At 51.2% G+C, this 20,546-nt stretch overlaps 1 protein-coding gene across 20 annotated transcripts in view; it reads left to right on the top strand.

Annotated features, from left to right (window-relative positions):
* The window catches only part of DYSF (dysferlin), a 198,668-nt gene that overhangs the window by 58,018 nt on the left and 120,104 nt on the right, over positions 1-20,546 (top strand). For all 20 annotated transcript variants that reach the window (XM_036334154.1, XM_036334149.1, XM_036334150.1 and 17 more), the window contains 8 exons: positions 581-631; positions 2,998-3,028; positions 3,640-3,755; positions 6,671-6,797; positions 9,522-9,625; positions 15,394-15,462; positions 15,576-15,619; positions 19,528-19,610. In XM_036334154.1, the coding sequence (XP_036190047.1) occupies positions 581-631; positions 2,998-3,028; positions 3,640-3,755; positions 6,671-6,797; positions 9,522-9,625; positions 15,394-15,462; positions 15,576-15,619; positions 19,528-19,610 (625 nt within the window). The remainder of the gene's footprint in view (positions 1-580; positions 632-2,997; positions 3,029-3,639; positions 3,756-6,670; positions 6,798-9,521; positions 9,626-15,393; positions 15,463-15,575; positions 15,620-19,527; positions 19,611-20,546) is intronic.

Raw genomic sequence — 20,546 nt, 5'->3', positions numbered from 1 at the left:
CGCCCCCTGCTGCCACCGCTGCCGCAGGGGTGATGGGGGGGCCCACTGGCACCCACCTTGGCTGGCCTGGGGCCTGCGGGCTAGGGGCAGCTCCTGCATTGAGCGTCTGCCCCCTGGTGGTCAGTGCATGTCATAGAGACCGGTCGGTCTACCGGTCGTTTCGCCATTTGGTCGATTTGCATATTAGGCTTTTATTATATAAGATTGTTTGTCCATGTGCCTTTTCTGGCCAAGATTTTCTTCTTCTGGGCTCTGGCAGCCCTTTTCTCTTTTCCTCTAAAAGACAATATAGTTTAGTGGCTAAAAGTATGGGCTCTGGAGCCAAAGTGCATCCTCACCCTGCCGCTGCCATTTAGTTGTGTGATTCTGTACAAGTCCTGTAATCTCTCTTTCTTTGCCTCTGTTTCTTCATCTGTGAAATGGGGAGAATAATAGCACCTACTCACAGGGTTCTTGTGCGGGTTATACAAGGCTTAGCACAATCTCTGGAGTAGAGTGCGGGGGGAAGAGCTATCGGGCCGGACCCTGTCTGGGCCAACATTTACTCGTAAGTGAGAGTTTAATTTATCTTTCCCTCCAGGTGGTGGACTCCCGTTCCCGCAGGACTGACGCTCTCATCGGGGAGTTCCGGGTAATGGTTTATGTTCTTTGCAAGCAGCCAGTTCTCGCGTGTCCGTGTGAGCGGAGGCTCTGTGGGTAGTGTGTGAGGGTTGGCACTTCAGAACTCCTGTCTTGGTCGGTGTTGGCAAAATAGAATGAACAAAACAGGGTGTCCCGGCCCGGAAATCCTCTCCATAGCGGTAGGAGGGAAAGAGCACTGTGTGACTGAGGAATCATTGAGCCAGCGTGCCGTGTGCGTCCCCGGCACTCCACCGAGAGGCTGAGAGGCAGAAGTCTCTTCATGTCGTGTCCAGCCGGCAGAACCCAACCCCTACAGGTTCTCAAGATGGACAGTCACTCGTCCTCCGGCGAGCGGGCCTGACAGCACGGTCACACGTCCGCGACCTCACGCGACCTGGCCCTCGGGGTGACCGTCTGTGTTGTCAGTTGACTTTATTCAGAGGGAACAGAAAACAAGCTCACGTTTTCAGGAGGGGAGGTACTTTACCCCTTGGAGCAAGGCAGGCCCTGAAGTTAGGCCCTTCCCTCCCCACAGAGATGGGGAGAACCGGGGGGGAGATGCGTCTGGGTCACAAAACTGAGGAAAGGCTTATTTAGATTCTAAAAAGATCCATTTCGCCCCGGCTGGTTTAGCTCAGTGGATAGAGTGTCAGCCTGTGGACGGAAGGGTCCTGGGTTCAATTCCAGCCAAAGGCACAGGCCCAAGTTGTGGGCCTGATCCCCAGTAGGAGGCAGGAAGGAGGCAGCTGATCAATGATTCTCTCTCATCATTGATGTTTCTATCTCTCTCTCCCTCTCCCTTTCTCTCTGAAATCAATAAAAACATAAAAAAATTTTTTAAAAAAATGATCATTTCAAAGAAAGAGAAAATACTTAACATTTGCAAGTTGTTAAGGTAAATGTTCTGCCAAAAAGAGGGAAGAGAAGTCTCTTCCCTTATTTCTGTTAGGGGTTCAGCTTCTTATTTTTAACTTGTATTTGTCCTGACACCTGGACCGGCAGCGTGCAATTGGAGTTTCGGCAGCGCTCCTCCTGGTTCGGACCATCAGGGCCAGTGAGACGCCGGTGCTCTGTGCCGGGGCTCACGTCACCCAGGGCTGGGAGGGGACCCCAGGTGTGCAGCGAGGCACTCGGGTGGGGCAGTGGGGAGTGAGGGGAGCCCGCCCCCGCCCCCCTTATTTGTCTCAAATAGTGCAGAAGTGAACAGGCCCTTCTGGAGAACTGAGAAACGTACAATTCAGCTCAGAGAATTGCTTTCACAGGCTACACACAGGGAAGCAGCTAGCCATGGAGACCTCCCTGAATGCTGTTGTAATGTAATTCTTACTGATTTCCTCACTTTTGAGTCTTCAAGCATTTATCAAATGGAAAGAAAGGGCACAGCTTACTTTAGCCTCCCCTGCTATGCAAATAAAACGGGACCCCTTTCCTCTGGGAATTAAGTCACCAGGTAGAACACTAGTCTCTCTTCCTGGGGAGGCAGTTTTCAAAGGCACGGGCTCCAGCCTGTCCTTCTGTAACAAATGGGTCTTCGTTATACTTGGAGTCGCTAATCTTTGATACACTTCTTGTCCTGAGAACCCAACGGTTAAGGTAAAACACTTTTTTCTAATGATCAAAGTAATCCATGATTTAAGAAAATATTTCTCAGAACAGCTTTAGGTTCATGGCAAAGTTGAGAGGACAGTATAGAGTTCCCACATATCCCTGCTCCTCCCCCCAGTTTTCCCACCATCAACATCACCCTCATCTATGATTTTTTTTTTTTACAGAAAGTTATAAAGTACAGGAAAGAATAAAAATAAAATAAAACCCACCCAAATTTACCACCCAGAAAGAGCACAGTTACAGCTGTATTTCCTTTCCTCTTTCTTTTCTATGCACGTATATACTTGACCAAACTTTAATAAAAATAAATTCCACTTTTAACCTGGCCAGTGTAGATCAGTGGTTAGAGCATGGGCTCATGCAAGGGCGGGTTGTGGGTTCGATTCCTAGTCTGGGTTAGGGCGCCTGTGGGAGGCAGCCAATTGATGTATCTCCCTCTCTCTCTCTCAAAATCAGTGGGAAAGACATCCTTAGGTGAGGATTAACAACAATAACACTAGCAACAACAAAATATTCCGCTTTCTTCCTTCCCATGTATTATCAAAGGAGGAACAGCTCCCCATGTCTCCCTATGCTCTTCAAAACATGATGTTTTTTGAAGGTCTAATTGGCTTTATTAAGCGATTCACGAGTCACCAGCATCCCGTCCAGCTACCAGAGGGCAGTCCCTTCAGAACATGATTTTTCATGGGCTGATACGATGCACCACACTTTATGTAGCACTCCAGGGGCAAGAGTGTGATATGTGTTCTCTCTGTTTAATTTCAGATAGATGTGGGTGCCGTCTACAGAGAGCCCCGTGAGTCACCTTCTCGTCACCTTGGCCATGTCCTTGCATTTTGTCTGGAGGCTGCTTGGGGGACACCCAGTTCCCTCCTGGGGGGTTTTAGGATGTAGAGGTGGAGTTAGGTCCTGGGGGTTTTAAGATGCGGAGGTGAGAGCTGCAGGAATGAGGGAGGGCAGGCTTCCACCTTCCAGGAGGAACAGGCCCCCCAGGGAGCGCCAGCCCTCATGAGGGTCTCAGCGGGCCAGCCAGGGATGCTCATTCTGGGAGGCCCCAAGCAAAGGCAGCTGGAGGCTGGGGTCACCTTGGACAGGGGTGGGCCGGGTCATTTGGGTGACACGTCTAGCATTTCTCCACAGCCAGGTTTCTGCTCTGCCCCGGTCACTTCCTGAGGGGAGAGGTAAATGGCCCCGAGTCTGGCTTTGGGGTTCCTATTAACGTTTCTGATTCCAACCTACTTGCACACTCCAAGCACCTTTTATTCTACAAGTTGCGTCCTGCCCCCTGTCCAGTGGACGAGTCCTTCATCTCACTCACGTGTAGTCAGTCCGCCCTCGGCTCCCGATGTGGTTGCAGACTTGGGTCCTCCCGATGCCGTGACCACCCACGGACGTTGTCTCCCGTAGGACACGCCTTTCTCAGGAAGTGGCTGCTGCTCTCAGACCCTGATGATTTCTCCGCTGGGGCCAGAGGCTACCTGAAAGCAAGCCTGTGTGTGCTGGGGCCTGGAAACGAAGCGCCTGTGAGTCCATGTCCCTGTCCTCCTCACAGCACTGTACCTGGTAGCGGAGGGCCAACTGACAAGCCAACAAACAAACAAGCAACTTCTGTTTCTCTGCTTTAAGAGAACACACAGTAATTATGAGAAATGTAGACTACATGGACAAGTCTAAGTAAAAAACGAATCACTCATAATTCTACCACCCAGCGAGAACTGTTATTAATATCTCTTTGCATATCCTCTCAGAAGGATATACATTTGTATTTTCTTCTCTTAATACTTTTTTGATTGAGGTCTGACATGTAACACGTTAGTTTCATGTTATATGTTATACTGATTCGATATTTGTATATATTGTGAAATGATCACCACAAAAACTCTAGTTACATCTGTCACCTCACATAGTTACAAAAAAAATCTTTTTTCTTGTGGTGATAACTTTTAAGATCCAGTCTCTTAGCGACGTCCCATATGCAATTTTACATGATTAACTATAGTCGCCATGCTGCATCTTATGTCCCAGTGACTTACCGCTGGAAGTTTGTACCTCTTGACCATCTTCCCATTTCCTCCACTCTTCCCTCCTCTCCGTCTCTGGCAATCATCTGTCTTTTGCATATTTTTCTTCTTTGCAGACGTGAGATCATTTCAGGAAGAACAGTTATACGTTGGAGGTGGTAGAAGGAGAAAGTTTAGAGCTGGGGAGACAGCAGCATCATTGTGTGTCTGGAGAGAGGAGAAAACGCTTGGGGGAGTAGTTGTGGGAGAGGAACAAGGTGTTCGTTAGGTATAAACAGAAGGTTTCTGGACCCACTCCGGGTTGGGGACTTCGTGGCACAGCCTCATGATGCTCAGTGGCCCAGAAGCAGACCGGGAGGTGGATGGCGGAGGTGTCAGGCGTGGCTCAGGCAGGCCTGGTGGAGGCACAGGGCCCAGGTGGCCAGGGCACTGGGGCAGGGAGGATGCAGGAGGACAGGGCCTAGAGCTGATGCAGAGGACCAATAATACGGAATGCACACTATTGAGCGCCTGCTGTGTGCCCCTCTGTGTGCTGGTGTCTCGCTCTGTGAGGGGTTGGAGGAGGCCGATAGCTTGCAAGCTGTCTTCTGAGAGGGGTGTCAGTGGTCAAGGTTTTGCTGGAGGAGTGGTTCTGTGTGGTTGGAAGTTGGAGAGGGGCCATGCCTCTAGCAGCTGAAGGGGGCAGGAGATGAAGACGCTGTTGGTGGAGGACAAGGAGCTGTGCTGGCGAATGGCTTGTCCAGATGTGGATTCCCTGATGGGAGACTTGGAACTCAGATAGGCAAACGGTGAGGCAGGTGCTGCAGTCATCCAGGCAAGGCAAGCACAGGGCCTGGGCTTGGCTGTGACAGCAGTGAGAGCCGTGGGGGAGAGGTGCATGTGGGTGGTGCGGACTTCTGGGAGGGAGAGATGGAGGGGGGCAGCTGCCAGGGGTGGCCCTCTCTTTGCAGCCCATGCTGGCCAGGAGGAGTGGGAGAGTCAGGAGGAGGGAAGCGATCCCCAGGGGAGGGGTGGTGGGAGGTGGGGTTTCCCAGGGAAAGTCTGGTATAATGGTGGAGGCCAAGGGCAAGTCCCACGAGGATGTCAAGGAGGAGGAGCTGGCTGGTGACAAGAGCTCAAGCACCCACAGTGGAAAGTTTAGGGGAGGGAGAACGCAGGTGCTGTGCCGAGGGCCGATGGAGCTCAGGTAGACAGCCCCACCCCTGGGCACCCGTCCCTGCTCTCTCATCCCGTGCACTCCAGCCCTGTCCCTCTGTCGCCCTGCTCTCCGCACTGTGCTTCTTGCTCCTTCTATGGGGCATCTCCGAATCTGTTATCCTCTTGTAAAACAACGCTTCCTCCTCTTCCTAGTACCTGGAACCTTGTTTTCCCCTGCGGAAGTCACTGCTCTTAGAACCAGCTCAGAAGGAGGCCCCTGCTTTCGGCTCCGGCTCTCCCAGGCCTCTGGTCCTCACCGCAGTGCCGTGCGGGTGCCAGCAGCCTTTCCCGGCCCCAGCGCTGCCTCCCCCTGCAGCGGCTGCTTCCCCGGCTTCTTCCTCCTCTGTGGGTCCTCTGGGCTGTGACCTGCCCTGCAGAGCTGGCCCCGGAGGGTCCTTGTGTGTGGATTCCTGTCTTTGCCACGGAGTGTGACGTGTCCTCACGGACGAGCCATCAACATCTGATCTTCTTCTAAGATCTGAGCTCGGGAGTCCCTCTCCGCACCAGTGTCTTTCCGCCTCTCTCCCTCCCTCACCTGCTGGGTGACAGCTCTTCCTCACTGGGGTGACAGCCCCCCATCCCTCTCAGTTTCCCAATCCATCAGCTCCCCCTTGCCACACTCTCCCCTCTCCCCATGACCCTAATTCTCACTGTGTGCTTACTAACCCCTGGATCTCCCACATACCCCCTGTCCCCCACTGTCCCTACCACACACTGTCCACTCCACTCTGTGGTCAGTTTGGGTGGCAGAAGTCACCCGGAGGTGCTGGTTGCCACGGGTGCTGCCACGGGTGCAGTTTATTCCTGATCTCATTCCCCACAGTGGCTGTTTCTAAACTTGTCTCTCTCCTGAGCTCCACCCTCAGCCTCCCTCGGGGAGTCACAGCGGCACAGTGTGAGAGCCCTGGCTGCTGACCCTCCCTCCCTCCGCTCCCTTCCATCTCCACTCGTCTCCTGCCATTCCCCGCTCTCCCCTCTGCTGGGCCCTGTGCCGTGTCCTCTGCCACCTGGTCCCACCTTCTCTTCCTGGTCTCTTTTCTTGTTATTGTCTCCACTGCCCAGAGGAGGAAGGGCGTCCCCGGTGAGGAACCTGCCTGGGGTCCAGGCTGGTGCGCGGCCCGGTGCGGCCTGCCTCTCTTCAGAGCGCACCCTTTCGGCGGTGTTGGTTGAGGAAGGGAAAACGTCGTTGAGTCAGGAGTCACATTTGGTTTGCGTTGTAGCTGGAGAGAAAGGACCCCTCGGAAGACAAGGAGGACATCGAAGGCAACCTGCTGCGGCCGACCGGCGTGGCCCTCCGAGGGGCGCACTTCTGCCTGAAGATCTTCAGGGCCGAGGACTTACCGCAGAGTGAGTGTGGGCCTTCCCTGGGCCGGGAGGCCTGGGCCGGTGGGGACCCGCTGGGCCACATCAGCTCCCGGGGGTGGGGGGGCCGGGGGGGGGGCGGGATGGATGGAGGGGCTGCCCCTCACTCTCGCCCTGCCTCCCGTTGGCCTGGCGTCCTCACTCCCGGAATCTGCTAGATCAGTGCCCGGCCTCCGCGCTGTCCTCCGGGGAAGCCCCAACCTCTCTGGGTTTCCCGAGGGTGCTTATTGTTCTTAGCAGAGAAGCAGTCATAGTGAATGAGAAGACGTATAAGTGTTGGTGGAGTCACAGAGATGCCAGACATCTTGAGACGAATAGCTGCCCTGGGCTCCAGTTCCGCATCCCCTCGGCCTGGTCTGGCTGTGTAGCCTCTGTGGACCCATTTCCTGGCTCTCACCAGGGAGCCAGCACCATCGGAGTCTGTTCTGTGCTCAGGGCTGGATCTCACTGATTTTCTTTCCTCTTTGAGGAAGCCCAGCCTGCAAGTTGGCAGACCCTGGACTGGGGAGGCAGACACTGACGTGTTGGGAGAGCTCAGTGTCTCTGCGGGTGAAGGATGAGCACCCGGTTTGCCTCCGACTGTCCTGGGTTAACCCTGAAAGTCCCGTGTCCCGGGAAGCCACTCGGTCTCCGGCACTGGAGCAGTGGGTCACCTTGGTGTGGCCGGGCCCTCCTCCTCCCAGGAAGGCCACCGTGGCCACTGCCTGGCTTCTCACTGTGGCTAGCCCTGTATTGGTCCCATCCCGTGTGATCAGTAAATGGCAGGGGGATTACAGCAGGTCCTCGAACGTCATTTTGTTCAACATCTTTTGTTATAATGCTGATGCGATGCCATACGAACTTAACTCTTGTTTATATCAATTAGTTTATGATAAAATTGGTTGCATATGTATTGGTTCCCTTAAAGTCACAGAACCTATTGATGACCTCAAGTGAGGACTTACTGTACCTATACTGAATATTCTAGGGCTGGGGGTGCTAGGATCACCGGGGGAGCTTTAGCGTAGGGATGCCTGGGCCACGCCTTTGGTGGTTCAGATCGACTTGGTTTGGGGTAAGGTTCAAACATTGGTCGTTTTTATTTTTATTTAATTTATTTATTTTTGTTAGTTCTCACCTGAGGATATTTTTCCATTGATTTTAGAGAGAATGGAAGGGAGGGCAGGGGAGGGAGGGAAAGAGAAAGGGAAACATGAATGTGAGAGACACACATTGATTGGTTGCCTCCCACATGTGCCCCGAGGGTGGGGGATTAAATCTGCACCCAGCTCCCTGCCCTTGACCGGGAATTTAACCTGTGACGTCGATGTGCGGGGTTGATGCTCTAACCACTGAACCACCAGCCAGGGCCTCATTGGTCATTTTTAAAGGCTCCCGAAGTGGTTCAGCTGTTCTGTGGGCTGTGAGCCCCTGCTTCGAGTGTGCGTTGGTGGCATATGAGCCAGTTGTGGTTCATAAGTCAGGGAGAACATTTGCTACTTGGGTCTCTGTTTACAAGTTTTGCGTAAAGCTAATTGAGGGTTTCTGCTTTGACTAATGACAGCAATAAATGAAATGGGTTCCTTCTGTACAGGTTTATTTGAACCAAAATCATGGGGAAAGCCTTTAAATATATAATGGGTATTAAATGGTCATTAAAATACGTGCTTAGCCCTGGCTGATGTGCTAAGTGGTTAGAGCATCAGCCTGCAAACCGAAGGGTCTTGGATTTGATTCTGGTCCAGGGCACGTACCTGGGTTGTAGGTTCCCCAGCCCGGTTGGGGGAGTGTGGATAGCTCTCTCACATCGATGCGTCTCTTTCTCCTCCCTCCCTTCCACTCTCCCTAAAATCAATGGAAAAAATATCCTCCAGTGATGATTAACAACAATAACAAAAAATATGTGCTTAAAAACGTTCTGCACTTACTGGTTAAACTATGCAGAGTGAAGCTGGTGAGATTCCAAAAGGGGGTTGGGGAAATGGAAATGTTTGCTTTGCTGAAGGTGAAGGTGTTCTATGTTTAATTCTCTGTAATGTTGTTTAACTATAAATAAAACAAAATAGGTGGGTATGTAGAATATAAATGTTAATTGTTATCTGTTGTAGTCATGTAGACATTAGCAAGGCTATGATCTTTAACTGTCAATTTCCTCTCTCATTCATATACATTATAGATAGCACATCCATATACATACATTCACAAATACACATCTCTCTCTCTCTCTCTCTGTACATACATATGTAAACATGGCTAATTTAGTAAAATATTGATTTGAAGCAATATAGATTAAAAATTCATAAACACCCCAGAATTGACTTGTTGGTTAACCTTAGGTAAATCACGGAGCTAATGGATGTAAAGAAAAATGTCAAAACGATGCCAATAATGGGATATTATTATAACAACTTCCAGTCCTTTCCCAGAAGTTTACTGCCCTCACTGATGTAGCTTTCTAACCCATCAATTGGTGGGCCTGTTCTGAAAGACGCTGAGGGGTGGGGTGGTGGTGTTAGTGAACAAGTTGTGGTGGTGGTGGTGGGGGGCGCTGGGTGAGGAAATATTCTGGGAAATCCTCCCTGGGCGCCCTCACTCCCGGAGTCCCTGGGCTGAGCGGGCGCCTCAGCGTCTCTCTCTTTGCCAAGAGCACCTGGAGACTGGCAGGCAGAAGGCCCCGGATTTGGAGGCGGGGCAGCAGGTGGGCAGTGACCAGCGTATCCTTCTCTCTAGTGGACGATGCCGTGATGGACAACGTGAAGCAGCTCTTCGGCTTCGACAGCAACAAGAAGAACTTGGTGGACCCCTTCATGGAGGTCAGCTTCGCAGGGAAAATGGTAAGGAGCAAAGAAGCGCGAGGATGCTCGGGGAGGGCAGAGCATGGGACAGAGTGAGGTGCAGGTGCTGCCCTTGGCCACGCCCACCAGAGGCGCGTGCGCACAGGTGAGATGAGCGTGGGACTCCAGGGGAGACACTGGCCTAGCCCTTGGGGCAGCAGCACGCATGTGGATGGGTGCGCTTGGGTCTCTGAGATTGACACATGTTTGTGGATGGACACGGAGCAGGCAGATGGATAGTGGGTGGATACGAGACTATTTGGAGAGAAATGAAGCAATTGTATAAAAACTAGATGTGAAGGCGTAAAGATAGGGAAACTAAAAACTATGTAATAAAGACATAATGGTTATTTTTAAAAATTTGTGGTGGGAGTTGGGCAGAGGAAGGACACGTTGGTGGGGGCTCTTGGGATCATGCTGACGTTCCTCTCTTCCTTGCAGCCCACCTTCCTGCCCAGAGGCAGGCTTGTGGCTCTAGTCCCTGTTGATTTCTGCTCCCTCCCGCCTCACCTAGGATGGAGTCCCCAGCATCTGTCTGCCCAGCCCACAGGCTCTCCTTGGCCGTGCCCAGCCTTCAGACGGCCCTTCTCCACAGGAGGATGCCCACTTGTTTAACCCCGACCCTCCCTTCACGCCCAGGCCTGCAGGGTCCTTTCTGCACATTTCTACCTACTGCCTCTTGGGCCCCTTCAAAGAGTCATCTTCTGCCTCATCCTGCCCATGTTTGGGAGCCTCCATCCTCCCCTGGTACCGCCATCGAAGGCAGAACACGTGGGCCTGCGTCAGTTCTTCCCCCGTTTAAGCCCTTGCTACACCCAATATGCCTCCCCTGGCCCTGACTTCAGACATGTCTTGAGGCCCATCCCTTCTCTCTGCCCCATAGCTCACTGTGGGTCCTTACCCAAATGCAGTTTGGTTAGGGCTTGGAGTCAGGGTCTGATGCCCTCTTCCGGCCTTCAGGGGCTCTGGGGCAAGAAGGCAGGAAGGAAGGAAGCAGGAAGGCTTGCTGGACAGTCTTGCTGGACACTTCATCTAAGGACTGGGACCAGTTTTTCCAGTTAGATGGATCGGAAAGTCCTGAGATGGTTTTATTCCACGTTCCCAGGGATGGTAGGATGCTCTGATGACGGGTATAGCCAAGACCAACCTGTCTTTGGCTCCTGGCTGCTCCTGGGTTGCTGTCAGTCCCTCTGTCCCCCTAGGCCTTCTGTCCTGGGATGCCCTTGGCTGGCCCTGGGCTCTTTTTCTAGGCAGGTGCAAATGTCTGAGGGTGGTGATGGAGGTAGGGAACCTGGTGTAGGTAAAGCCGATTGGTGGCTGGGCTGGTGTGAGAAGCTGCACCCTCCACTTTCCCTCTAGAACAGCGGTTCTCAACCTTCTGGCCCTTTAAATACAGTTCCTCATGTTGTGACCCCAACCATAAAATTATTTTCGTTGCTACTTCATAACTGTAATGTTGCTACTGTTATGTATCGTAATGTAAATATCTGATATGCAGTATGGTCTTAGGCGACCCCTGTGAAAGGGTGGTTCGACCGCCAAAGGGGTCGAGACCCACAGGTTGAGAACCGCTGCTCTAGAAGGAAGGGGTTTATCATGGAGGAGCCAGTGGAGACCTTCCCTCTTGAAAGCTTTAGCCTGGGCGTCCCCAGGCCTCTGTGCCCCTCTCTCCCCATAGTCACCTCGTCGTGGCCTCCCCCACACACTCTGCTCCCTTCACTGCCTGTCTCCTTCTGCCTGCCCCTCTCTCAGTCAGCTTGTGTGTCACTTTTTCTCATTGATTACAGCCTAATCTCAGCAGACCTGGGGTTTTGTCCTCTCTGTGTACCCACCCACCTCAGCCGGGTACTCTTTGCATTTCCTCTTATAGACACTTGATGGCACTATTATCTAAGATGTGAAGCTTACCTGATTTGGCTGAGCTACTTACTAGGGGAGTATGAGAGAGATAGATATAGAGATAGAGATAGAGTTAGAGATAGAGATAGAGATAGATGTGTGTGTGTATGTGTGTGTGTGTGTGTGTGTGTGTGTGTGTATGTGTGTGTAGATACTTTGAGGGCAGAGCAGGAAACTAAAACAAGCTTTTTTTTTCTAAATGCAAAAATAATATTTATTAATTGTAAAAAAAAAAAGTGAAAATAATCAGAGAAACCCAAGGAAAATAAACAAAAGAATAACTGTATTTCTGTACCCACTGTGCTCTGGGGACAACTATTGTTCACATTTGTGCCATGTTTTCCTCTCTGCAGTTCTCACTCCTCCTGTTGGCCTCACTCCCTCTCCATCCCCGGAAAAAAATTAGATCCAGTCACAGCTGATTTTCATTATTTGCAGATTCTGTATTTGCAAGTTTGCCTTCTCGCTAAAATGTATTTGGAGCTGCAAACTCACGGTGCTTTCGCGATCGTTTGCGCACGGTGCCAGTGGCGAGGACTGGGAGCTGGCTGGCTTGCACGTTGCCAGCCGAGTTGGAGCAATGGGAGCTCAGCTCTCAGCCTGTAAAAAGCGTCCCTTTCTTGGTCTCCTTGGTGTCACGTTTTCCGCATGTTACTGGCGATTTCACATTTAAAACAGTCCCAGGCGAGTGCGGAATTGCTTTCCTAAGTGCAGGAAGGCTGTGACATGCCTCACGGAGAAAATCTATGTTAGAAATGCTTCATGCCAGCAGGAGGGATCGTGCTGTTGACCATGAATTCAATGTTAATGAATCAACAAGATTTATTAAATAAGGTGTCTTTAAACAGAAACACGTGTAACACAAAATTATGAATTGATTGGTTGACAAAAATGTTGTGACAAAGGCTGGCAGGAGCCTAACCCTGTATTTCCCCCTGGAGCAGCGGGTCAGCGCTCGCTGATTCTGTGTTCTTGGTGAACTAAAGAACGCGCAACTACCACCCGTAGGGAGAATCGCGGTACCTGTGCAGTCTGGGACACTGCTTTTCTCCTCTCGCATTTCCTTAGGTTACTAAATAACCTTTGAAAACAATTTCTTCCTGACTGCATACTGTTCCATTAAGTGAATGGAACATAATAGTAACCTATTTTTGGATAATTTTTGTTGCTGTAGTTTTCCTTTTTTATGAGCAATGCTGTGACAAATTCGTGTTGTGGAATCTTTATCCACACTCTGATTGCTCTTCCATAGGGAGGTTTCCAGGCCCAGGTCAGAAGGCATGCTTATTTTTAAGTATTTGATAAAGGTGGCCAAGTAGCCCTCCAGAAAGTTTGTACTAACTATACGTCATCATCCAGTAAAAGAGAGAGAGAGAGAGAGAGAGAGAGTGTGTGTGTGTGTGTGTGTGTGTGTGTGTGTGTGTGTGTGTTTTAAGGCTTAGAGGAGCGAAGGAGGAGGAGAAGCTTGGTGCTGCCTTGGCTGAGTGTGTGGGGAGTGGAGAGGGTGCGGGAAGGATGTTGGGGACTTTAGGACCAGAGGCAGTGCTGGCCTGGGTGCAGCCATGGGGCCGGCTGTTATCCCATTGGCTTTCTCAGTGGCGGCAAGGGCAGCCAGGTGGAAGCGCTTCCTGTGATGTGGCGGAGGTCTGCCACTTCCTGCATTGCTCCTGGGGGCGTAGGGACAAACCTGGGGCTCTTGCTCCAGGGAGCTGAGGCACCATGCTGGCACGTCTCTCAGCTGTGGCTGGTTAGAGAGTCCTTTTTTTTCCTTTTAAAATTTTGTTCATCTAATTTTTGAATTAGGTAGTACATTTATTACATCTATAAATCTATCTATCTATCTATCTATCTATCTATCTATCTATCTATCTATCTATCATCTGTCTCTACCATCCATTATGAAAGCTCTCCTGCTTGCTCGGCCCTGCCCGTCAGTCCGGCATGTCTTCCCTCCCCTGCAGGTGAAAGCACTGCAGTTAGCTTCCTCCCATCATTCTGGCTTTATTCTGCAAATGCAAGCACATCTGGCTATAAATTCTTAGCTTTTACCCGTTTTATACAAACGTTTGCACATTATACTGTTCTGCCCCTGGCTTTTTAATCCGCCCCCCCCCCCCCAGTTTTATTAAGATATAACCACAGACCTGTATAAGTTTGAGGCACACAGCATAATGGCGTGGCTTATATTGTGAAATGATTATCATAATAAGTTTAGTTGACATCCAGCATCTCATATAGAGACCTGCCAAAGAACACAATGCTTTTTTCCTTGTGATGAGAATCCTTAGGATCTACTCACCTAACAGCTTTCAAATGCACCTCTCAGCCGTGTTACCTACAGTCTGTGTGTTACATGTGACGTCCCCGATGTTTAGCTTTTCAATTAATAAGATAACTTGGAGGCTGTTTTGTAACACCGAGCAGCCCTCATTCTTTTTAGAGCGGCACAGTGCTCCATTGTGGGGATGGACCATCATTTATTCAACTGGCCCTTTAACCTGAGTTATTTCACATCCTCGCCAGCAGAAGCCACAGTGGTGTAAATCACCTCATCCGGATGCCATTCTGCACACGTGCAGGAGTTTCTGTAGGATAAATGTCTAGCAGTAGAACTGGTAGGTCGAAGGGTGTTTGCATTTGTGATTTTGCTAGTAGCCAGTTGCCCTCTGTAGGGGTCGAGCTTCCGTCAAAGCCCTGCCAATAGAAAGCTGCCAGGCTTTAGAGATTTTTACAAAACAAATCTGTTGGATGAGAAATGGTATTTCATTAGTTTTATTTGTGCTTCTTTCATGACAAGGGAGGCTGAACATCTTTCTTGTGCTTTGCAACCCTTTGTAAACCCATCCCTGAGAACCGTGTGCCATGCTGCCGATGGTTCTGCCAGATTGTAGGGCTCTCTTCTTTCCTTTTGATCACACAAGGGCCATATCCTGGTACCCATCCCTGCCTGGCCTCAGCCTGGGATCTTCTCACAGGGAGGTGAGGAGGGTGGGGGCAGGGGCTGGCACTGGGTGAACCAAGGAGAGAGGCAGTCTTGGCTGCACCATCGTCTCATGAAGGGACCGAAACCCCGGATCTAGGTCAGCTAAATGAGCTAATGCATGGAAAATGCTCACGCACTGCAGGGCCCATAGTAAATGCTCTGAAAAAGGCTGCTCAGTATTTTATGTGTAGAACATGCAAACCTACCAGGATCTATATCTCTAAAATCGGGCCTTGACCTGTCGTCCCCATGTGGACACAGGATGCCCTGAGCTGGCTGAGGGGCCTGGTGCTGCCCCGGGGAACCCAAGGGCAGAGCAGAGCAGAGCAGAGCACTGGAGCTAATGCTTGGATCCGATTTCCACTCTGCTAGGTTTCTTGTTTGTGGAAAGCCAAGTCTTACGAGCAGGGCTTAATCTGAGGCAGACTGTGGCTGACGGAGTGTGTATATTCACTTAATTTTCTCCTCACTCTCAGATGCTGGTGCGTGGCCCTGGCCTGGCCCTTCAGCTCTCTTATCCCCTTCTCTCCCCACCCCCAACTCTAAACTCCTGGGGCTCACAGTCTTCCACAGTGGCAGGTTATAGGCCCTTGGGAAAGCCAGGCTGGACTCAGGGGCCCCACATTCAGGGTTATGACCATAATGGGAGGTAGGAGAGGGGGAATTCCAGCCAGAAATACGAACTGAGAGTGAAGGGTTGTGGTATTCAGGCAATCTATTCCCCAGACCTGGGTTTGACCTACCATGGAGCAAAGATTCCCTGTGCCTGAGCCCACTACACAGGGCCTTCTGCCCAGTATGACAGAGAACGGCTGCTGGCTGGACTGGTGGTCCCCAAGGGAGTCCAGAGTCTCCTCGGAGCTCCAGCCACCTCTGTGTCTTCTAGCTCTGCAGCAAAATCCTGGAGAAGACGGCCAACCCTCAGTGGAACCAGAGCATCACGGTGCCTGCCATGGTGAGCCTGCCCGGGGGCCCCAGGCTCCTGGCCTCCCCAGCATCCCACCCGCATCCCAGACTCCTGGTTCTTCAAAAGGACTCCACACCAACATGTATCTCTTCTCTCTATAGTTTCCCTCCATGTGTGAGAAAATGAGGATTCGTATCATGGACTGGTGAGTTCCGCGCCGCAGTCCTTGGAGGGAGGTGTCCTCAGAAGTGGCCGTCCTCAGGGGTCACTGGGTCCTTCAGTTCAGTCTTAACGCAGTGGGCGTGTGTGTTCTGGGTGACTCAGTCTCCTCTGGGGGAGGCAGAGGAGGAGAGGTGTGGGCCATTCTTGGGAAACTCACTTGTAGCCCTGCTCAGAGGCAGATAGGAGGGCAGCCAGGTAGGACTGGGAGGACTCCAGGAGCCTAAGATCCCTGAGGTCAGGAGGGGGCAGGAAGGCTTCCTGGAGGAGGTGGGGTTTTGATGAGGGCATTCCAGTAAAGAGGGGATCACAAGCAAAGGCAAGGGGGCTGAAACAGCAGAGCTTCTGGGGGCATAGGCTGCAATGCCTTCTGGGTAGGTAGGATGGGGTGGGAGGGCCCCATGCTGAGAAGTGCCAGGATTGTCTAAGCAGGGAGTGCCACTGGGGGCTTGAAACAGGTGAGGGCAGTAGCCGCACGGGCGTGTTGGAAAAGGAATAGTACCTACCACTTGTTGAGCACCTACGGTCCGCCAGGCTGTGCCCAGCAAACACTTTACATGCACGATCTCACCTGACCTTCAGCTTGACTCCCTTTTTTGTGTGTGAATCCTCACCCGAGGATATTTTTTCCCTGTGTTAGAGAGAGTGGAAGGGAGGGGGAGGGACAAAGAGAGAAACATCGATGTGAGAGAGACACATCAATTGGTTGCCTTCCGCACGTGCCCTGACCAGGGCCAGGGATTGGGCCTGCAACTGAGGTACATGCCCTTGCCCGGAATCGAACCTGGGACCCTTCAATCTGTGGACTGATGCTCTATCCACTGAGCCAAACCAGCTAGGGCTTGACTCCTTCTTTACAGGTGAGGAGGGAGGCTTGCAGAGACAGTAATCTGCTCTGGGTGACAGCTGGGGGCAGCTGAGGCCAGGCCTGCTCCCCAAGCCCACACTTCACCAGTGGCCGTGCCGCCTCCTGCTATGTGGAGGGGGTCTCTCCCGCACCTGAGGGCCCTTGGGGGTCCATACGCTGATCTCCAGGACCTTCCATGCACCAGGCTTTCCAAACAGAGAGAGTTGTCCTTTCTCTGCCCCCAAAAGCCTTGGCTGTGCGGTTCCCAGTGTGTTGTCCTTTGGTCTCGGGCCCAGGGCACCCCCAGCAGGAGGATAATGAGAGACTGGGGAAAACCCCCAGGCCACAGAGCCATTACCGTGCACGCCAGTTCCCCGGCCCCAAAGCAAACAGCTTGTGAGAATTAGAGGAGAGGAAGGGAGCAGCCAGGAGGGCGGGAGGGAGAGGCCTCTGGGGCCCTGACCGCCGGTATGTTCCGTGGGGAAGCGGTCTGGGGGGAGACGTGCTTTGTGTCCACAGATGATCTCTTCATCTTAGCTCGCAGTGCGTGTGCGCATGTGTGCGCGTGGTGTTGCCTGGGGCGATTGGCTGTGCACGGCTGTGCATGTGGATGCATGTGTCTGTGCGTGTGGATGCATGTGTGCGTGGGTGTACATGGGCGGTTGTCCCGTGTGTGTGGGGACAGGCCTTGCCTGAGCCCCCGTGAGCTGTGTCAAAGGCCTCGGCATACTGTACAATCCAAACACATGACGGAATCTGGTGGTTGCCTCTCTGGTTTGGGTTGAAGTGGCATTTTTATTGTGAGTCTATTTTCAGACTGGCTGTATTTTCCAAAAGCAACCCCAAGCCCCAAAACCCAACTTCTGGCCAGAAAGCATTCTGCTGCTGAAAGTTCCTGTCCAGAGCAGTGCTTTCTTCCCAGAAAATGCAGATCAACTTGTGTTTCTACCTGAGGCCTGGAAATATGATCCAGTCCATACGGCCTTTTCTCTGTAACTTAAACTTCCGTTCGATTCTTTAAGAATTTCTTCTTCATTAAAAAAATAACCCCCCCAAATTACCCCGCTCCTGCCCCCTTAAAAACAAAACTTCTCTTCCCATTCTCTTTGCCTCCTCAGCTGGTTCAGGTAAGACCAGAGGTTCCCCTCCAAGTTCTGGGCTGGTCGTGGAGGCAGTTTAAAAGTGCCCTGCGACTGTCACCGTCGGTGATCTGGTGTCGATAATCCCATTGTAAAAAGTGAATTTTAACGGTCTTGTTGTTCTGGTTCGCATCAGCATTGTTCACCGGGAGAAATGATAAAGATCAGTGCTGACAATCACTCTTCCTAGTGTAGCTGCCGCCCTGGTGGAAAAAGTTAAAACCAAGCTTAATCACCTCCCTGGGAAACATGAAGGGGAAGGAAGGGAGCAGCCCAGATGGGGTTTAGATTTGAAAAAGAGGAAAAAGTCACCAGGCCTGGGTGTCTTTCACATGGGCCTTGTGTATCATCGCCTGACGCCACCCAGGGCCAAAGGACGGGAAGCAGGGAGAGAGGGCCTTCAGGCTATAAAAGTAAAAAACAAACAAAACAAAAAACAAAAAACCAAAATAAAAAAACAGGGCAGATGCACCTTGGAAACTTCCAGAAGGAGATAACTTGCTCAGCCCAGCGTTTCTCAGCCTCAGCATGATGATATTTTGGCCAGAAAATGTGGGAGGCTGCATCATGCATTGTAGGATGTTTAGCAACCGGGGCCTCTCTCTACAGCCCTCCCCCCAATGCAGAAATGCCTCAGACATTGCCAAGGGTCCGCTGGAGGCCCACATCACTGGATTGAGAGACCCTGGTGTAGCCAAGCGGGGAAGCAGCAGGTTGCTGTAATCAAATGTCGGGCATGGCCCGCTCAAATGCCATCTTGACAAATTAATCTTCTAAACCTCAGCTTTCTCATCTGAGGTTGGGGCTGATTGTAGTACCTACCTCAGAGGGCTGCTGAGAGGACATGAGCTGGGTCCCGTGATGGTTTTAGCAAGTGCTTGGCTTTCGGTAGGTGCTCAGTAAATGCCAGCTATTACTCTATATTATTACCAAAGGGGGCAGGTGTGGGTCTCACAGGACATGGTTGGCTAATGGGTTCACCCATCAGTAAGTCTCCTCGAACTCGTACCCACAGTCCCCTATGCTGGTTGGGAGGAGAGAAGCCTCCCTCCTGGGAAGCAGGACCGGCCCCCCAGGGCACACTGAGCAGGAGACAGGACATCAGGGCTGGGTTCTGGCTCTGCCCTTCCTTCCCAGGCTGAGCTTGGACAAGGACCTTCCTGGTTCTAAGTCTCAGTTTTAAGGCCGTTGTGAGGGTCCTGAGAGATAAAGGAGGTTAAAAGTGTGTTGTCACATAGAAAGTCAGATAGGAAAAGGAATAGTGGCCCACCAGCGTGGCTCAGTGGTTGAGCATTGACATAAGAACTAGGAGGTTACAGTTCGATTCCCGGTCAGGGCATGTGCCTGGGCTGTGGGCTCGATCCCCAGTGCAGAGCGTGCAGGAGGCAGCTGATCAATGATTCTCTCTCATCATTGATGTTTCTTTCTCCCTCTCCTCTCCTCTCTGAAATCACTAAAAATATATTCAAATCTCCCCTCTCCCCCAAGCACAAAAAAGGAATAGTGCATTTGTGTTGGAGGTAGTGTCTTCCTGGTTACTTGGTTTTCTCCTGGGTCTGGATATTTCTTGAGCTCCTGGTGCCTGGCTCTCCCAGGGTCTGGGGGTCTGGCTCCCTGAGCAGCCTCCTGCCTCCTCCCTCCTCCCTGTCACCTGAAGTGTCCCCAAGGACACCCCGGTGTTGGCTTGATAATGGTGCTGATGGGTGTGAAACGGACTAGTTTCCACCTGAGGAGGCTTGAGCAACACTTTATTCCCAGTTTCTTCTTCCCTGGGATGACCATGCCTCAGTGAAATATCCAGTGTGAAGACTGGGACCCCTGGTGATGTACAACCAGAGCCATTTCCTGCTGGGTGGGCTGTGTCCTCAATCTTCCCCCTGTCCAGGCCCTCTCTGTCCCCTGTTCTAGGGACCGCCTTACCCACAATGACATCGTGGCCACCACCTACCTGAGTATGTCGAAGATCTCTGCCCCTGGCGGAGAAATAGAAGGTAAGCTCCCCCTCTGTTCTGCCCTCTAGTACCCAATGCTCCCCCTCGTTCCACCCCTGCCCATCTTGCACCTCTGGTTTTGAGAGTTTGCAGAAAAGGGAAGATGATAAGTCTTTGCTGCCCATTTCCCAAGGCTCTGACCAATGAGAGATGGGCCTATGGACACCTAGGATTCTCCACCCTCGGAGTGGGGGATGCACCTCCGATGGGATAGAGAGGACAGTTCACTCCTGCAGGTAACATGGGGGCGGCACCACCCCACCCAGGGGTTCGGTATTGGCCGACTGAGCTCTCGCAGCATCTCCTTTGAAATACGTTTGGTCTGTTAAAAAGTAGTCCATGATCATATTGTAAAATGTTAAAGAAGCCATCTGAAAGATTATAACATTTACCCAGGAAATTACCCATAAGCCTACCTTGTATCCAGCCTACCCTCTATCCAGACAGGAACTAACTTGGTATTCTGGGACCTTTCTATATGTATGTATGTATGTATGTACACCTACATGCATGTATGTGTATATATACACGTACATGCATGTGTATGCACCTATATACATGAAAAACATTGTTTTGAAAAAATTTTCAATTGCTTTGAACATTGCTTTCTATCACTTGGCAATACAGCATAGATGTTTATTCATGTTATTAAATATTCTTCTACAATATAATTCTAAATGAATACACATGTTCCACATATGCATGTACCAAAATCCATGTTAACTAGCTAATGTTGAACTGTTTAGATATTTTCTAATTTTTCCACATTATAAACAACTGACTTTATATTGAATATTTTTGTAGCTGACTCTTTATTCAATTCACAATTTTCCTTTTGGGGGAATGCCTAGCAGTGGAATTGCTGTGTCAAAGGATTTGAACATTCCAAAGCTTTTGGTATATATCAAAACCGCCCTTCAAAAAGATTGGGCAGAT

Source organism: Myotis myotis, unplaced genomic scaffold, assembly GCF_014108235.1.
Source record: "Myotis myotis isolate mMyoMyo1 unplaced genomic scaffold, mMyoMyo1.p scaffold_m19_p_14, whole genome shotgun sequence".
Lineage (NCBI taxonomy): Eukaryota > Metazoa > Chordata > Mammalia > Chiroptera > Vespertilionidae > Myotis > Myotis myotis.
Note: the sequence above shows the minus strand (reverse complement) of the source record. Positions and strands in the feature narration are given on the sequence as shown.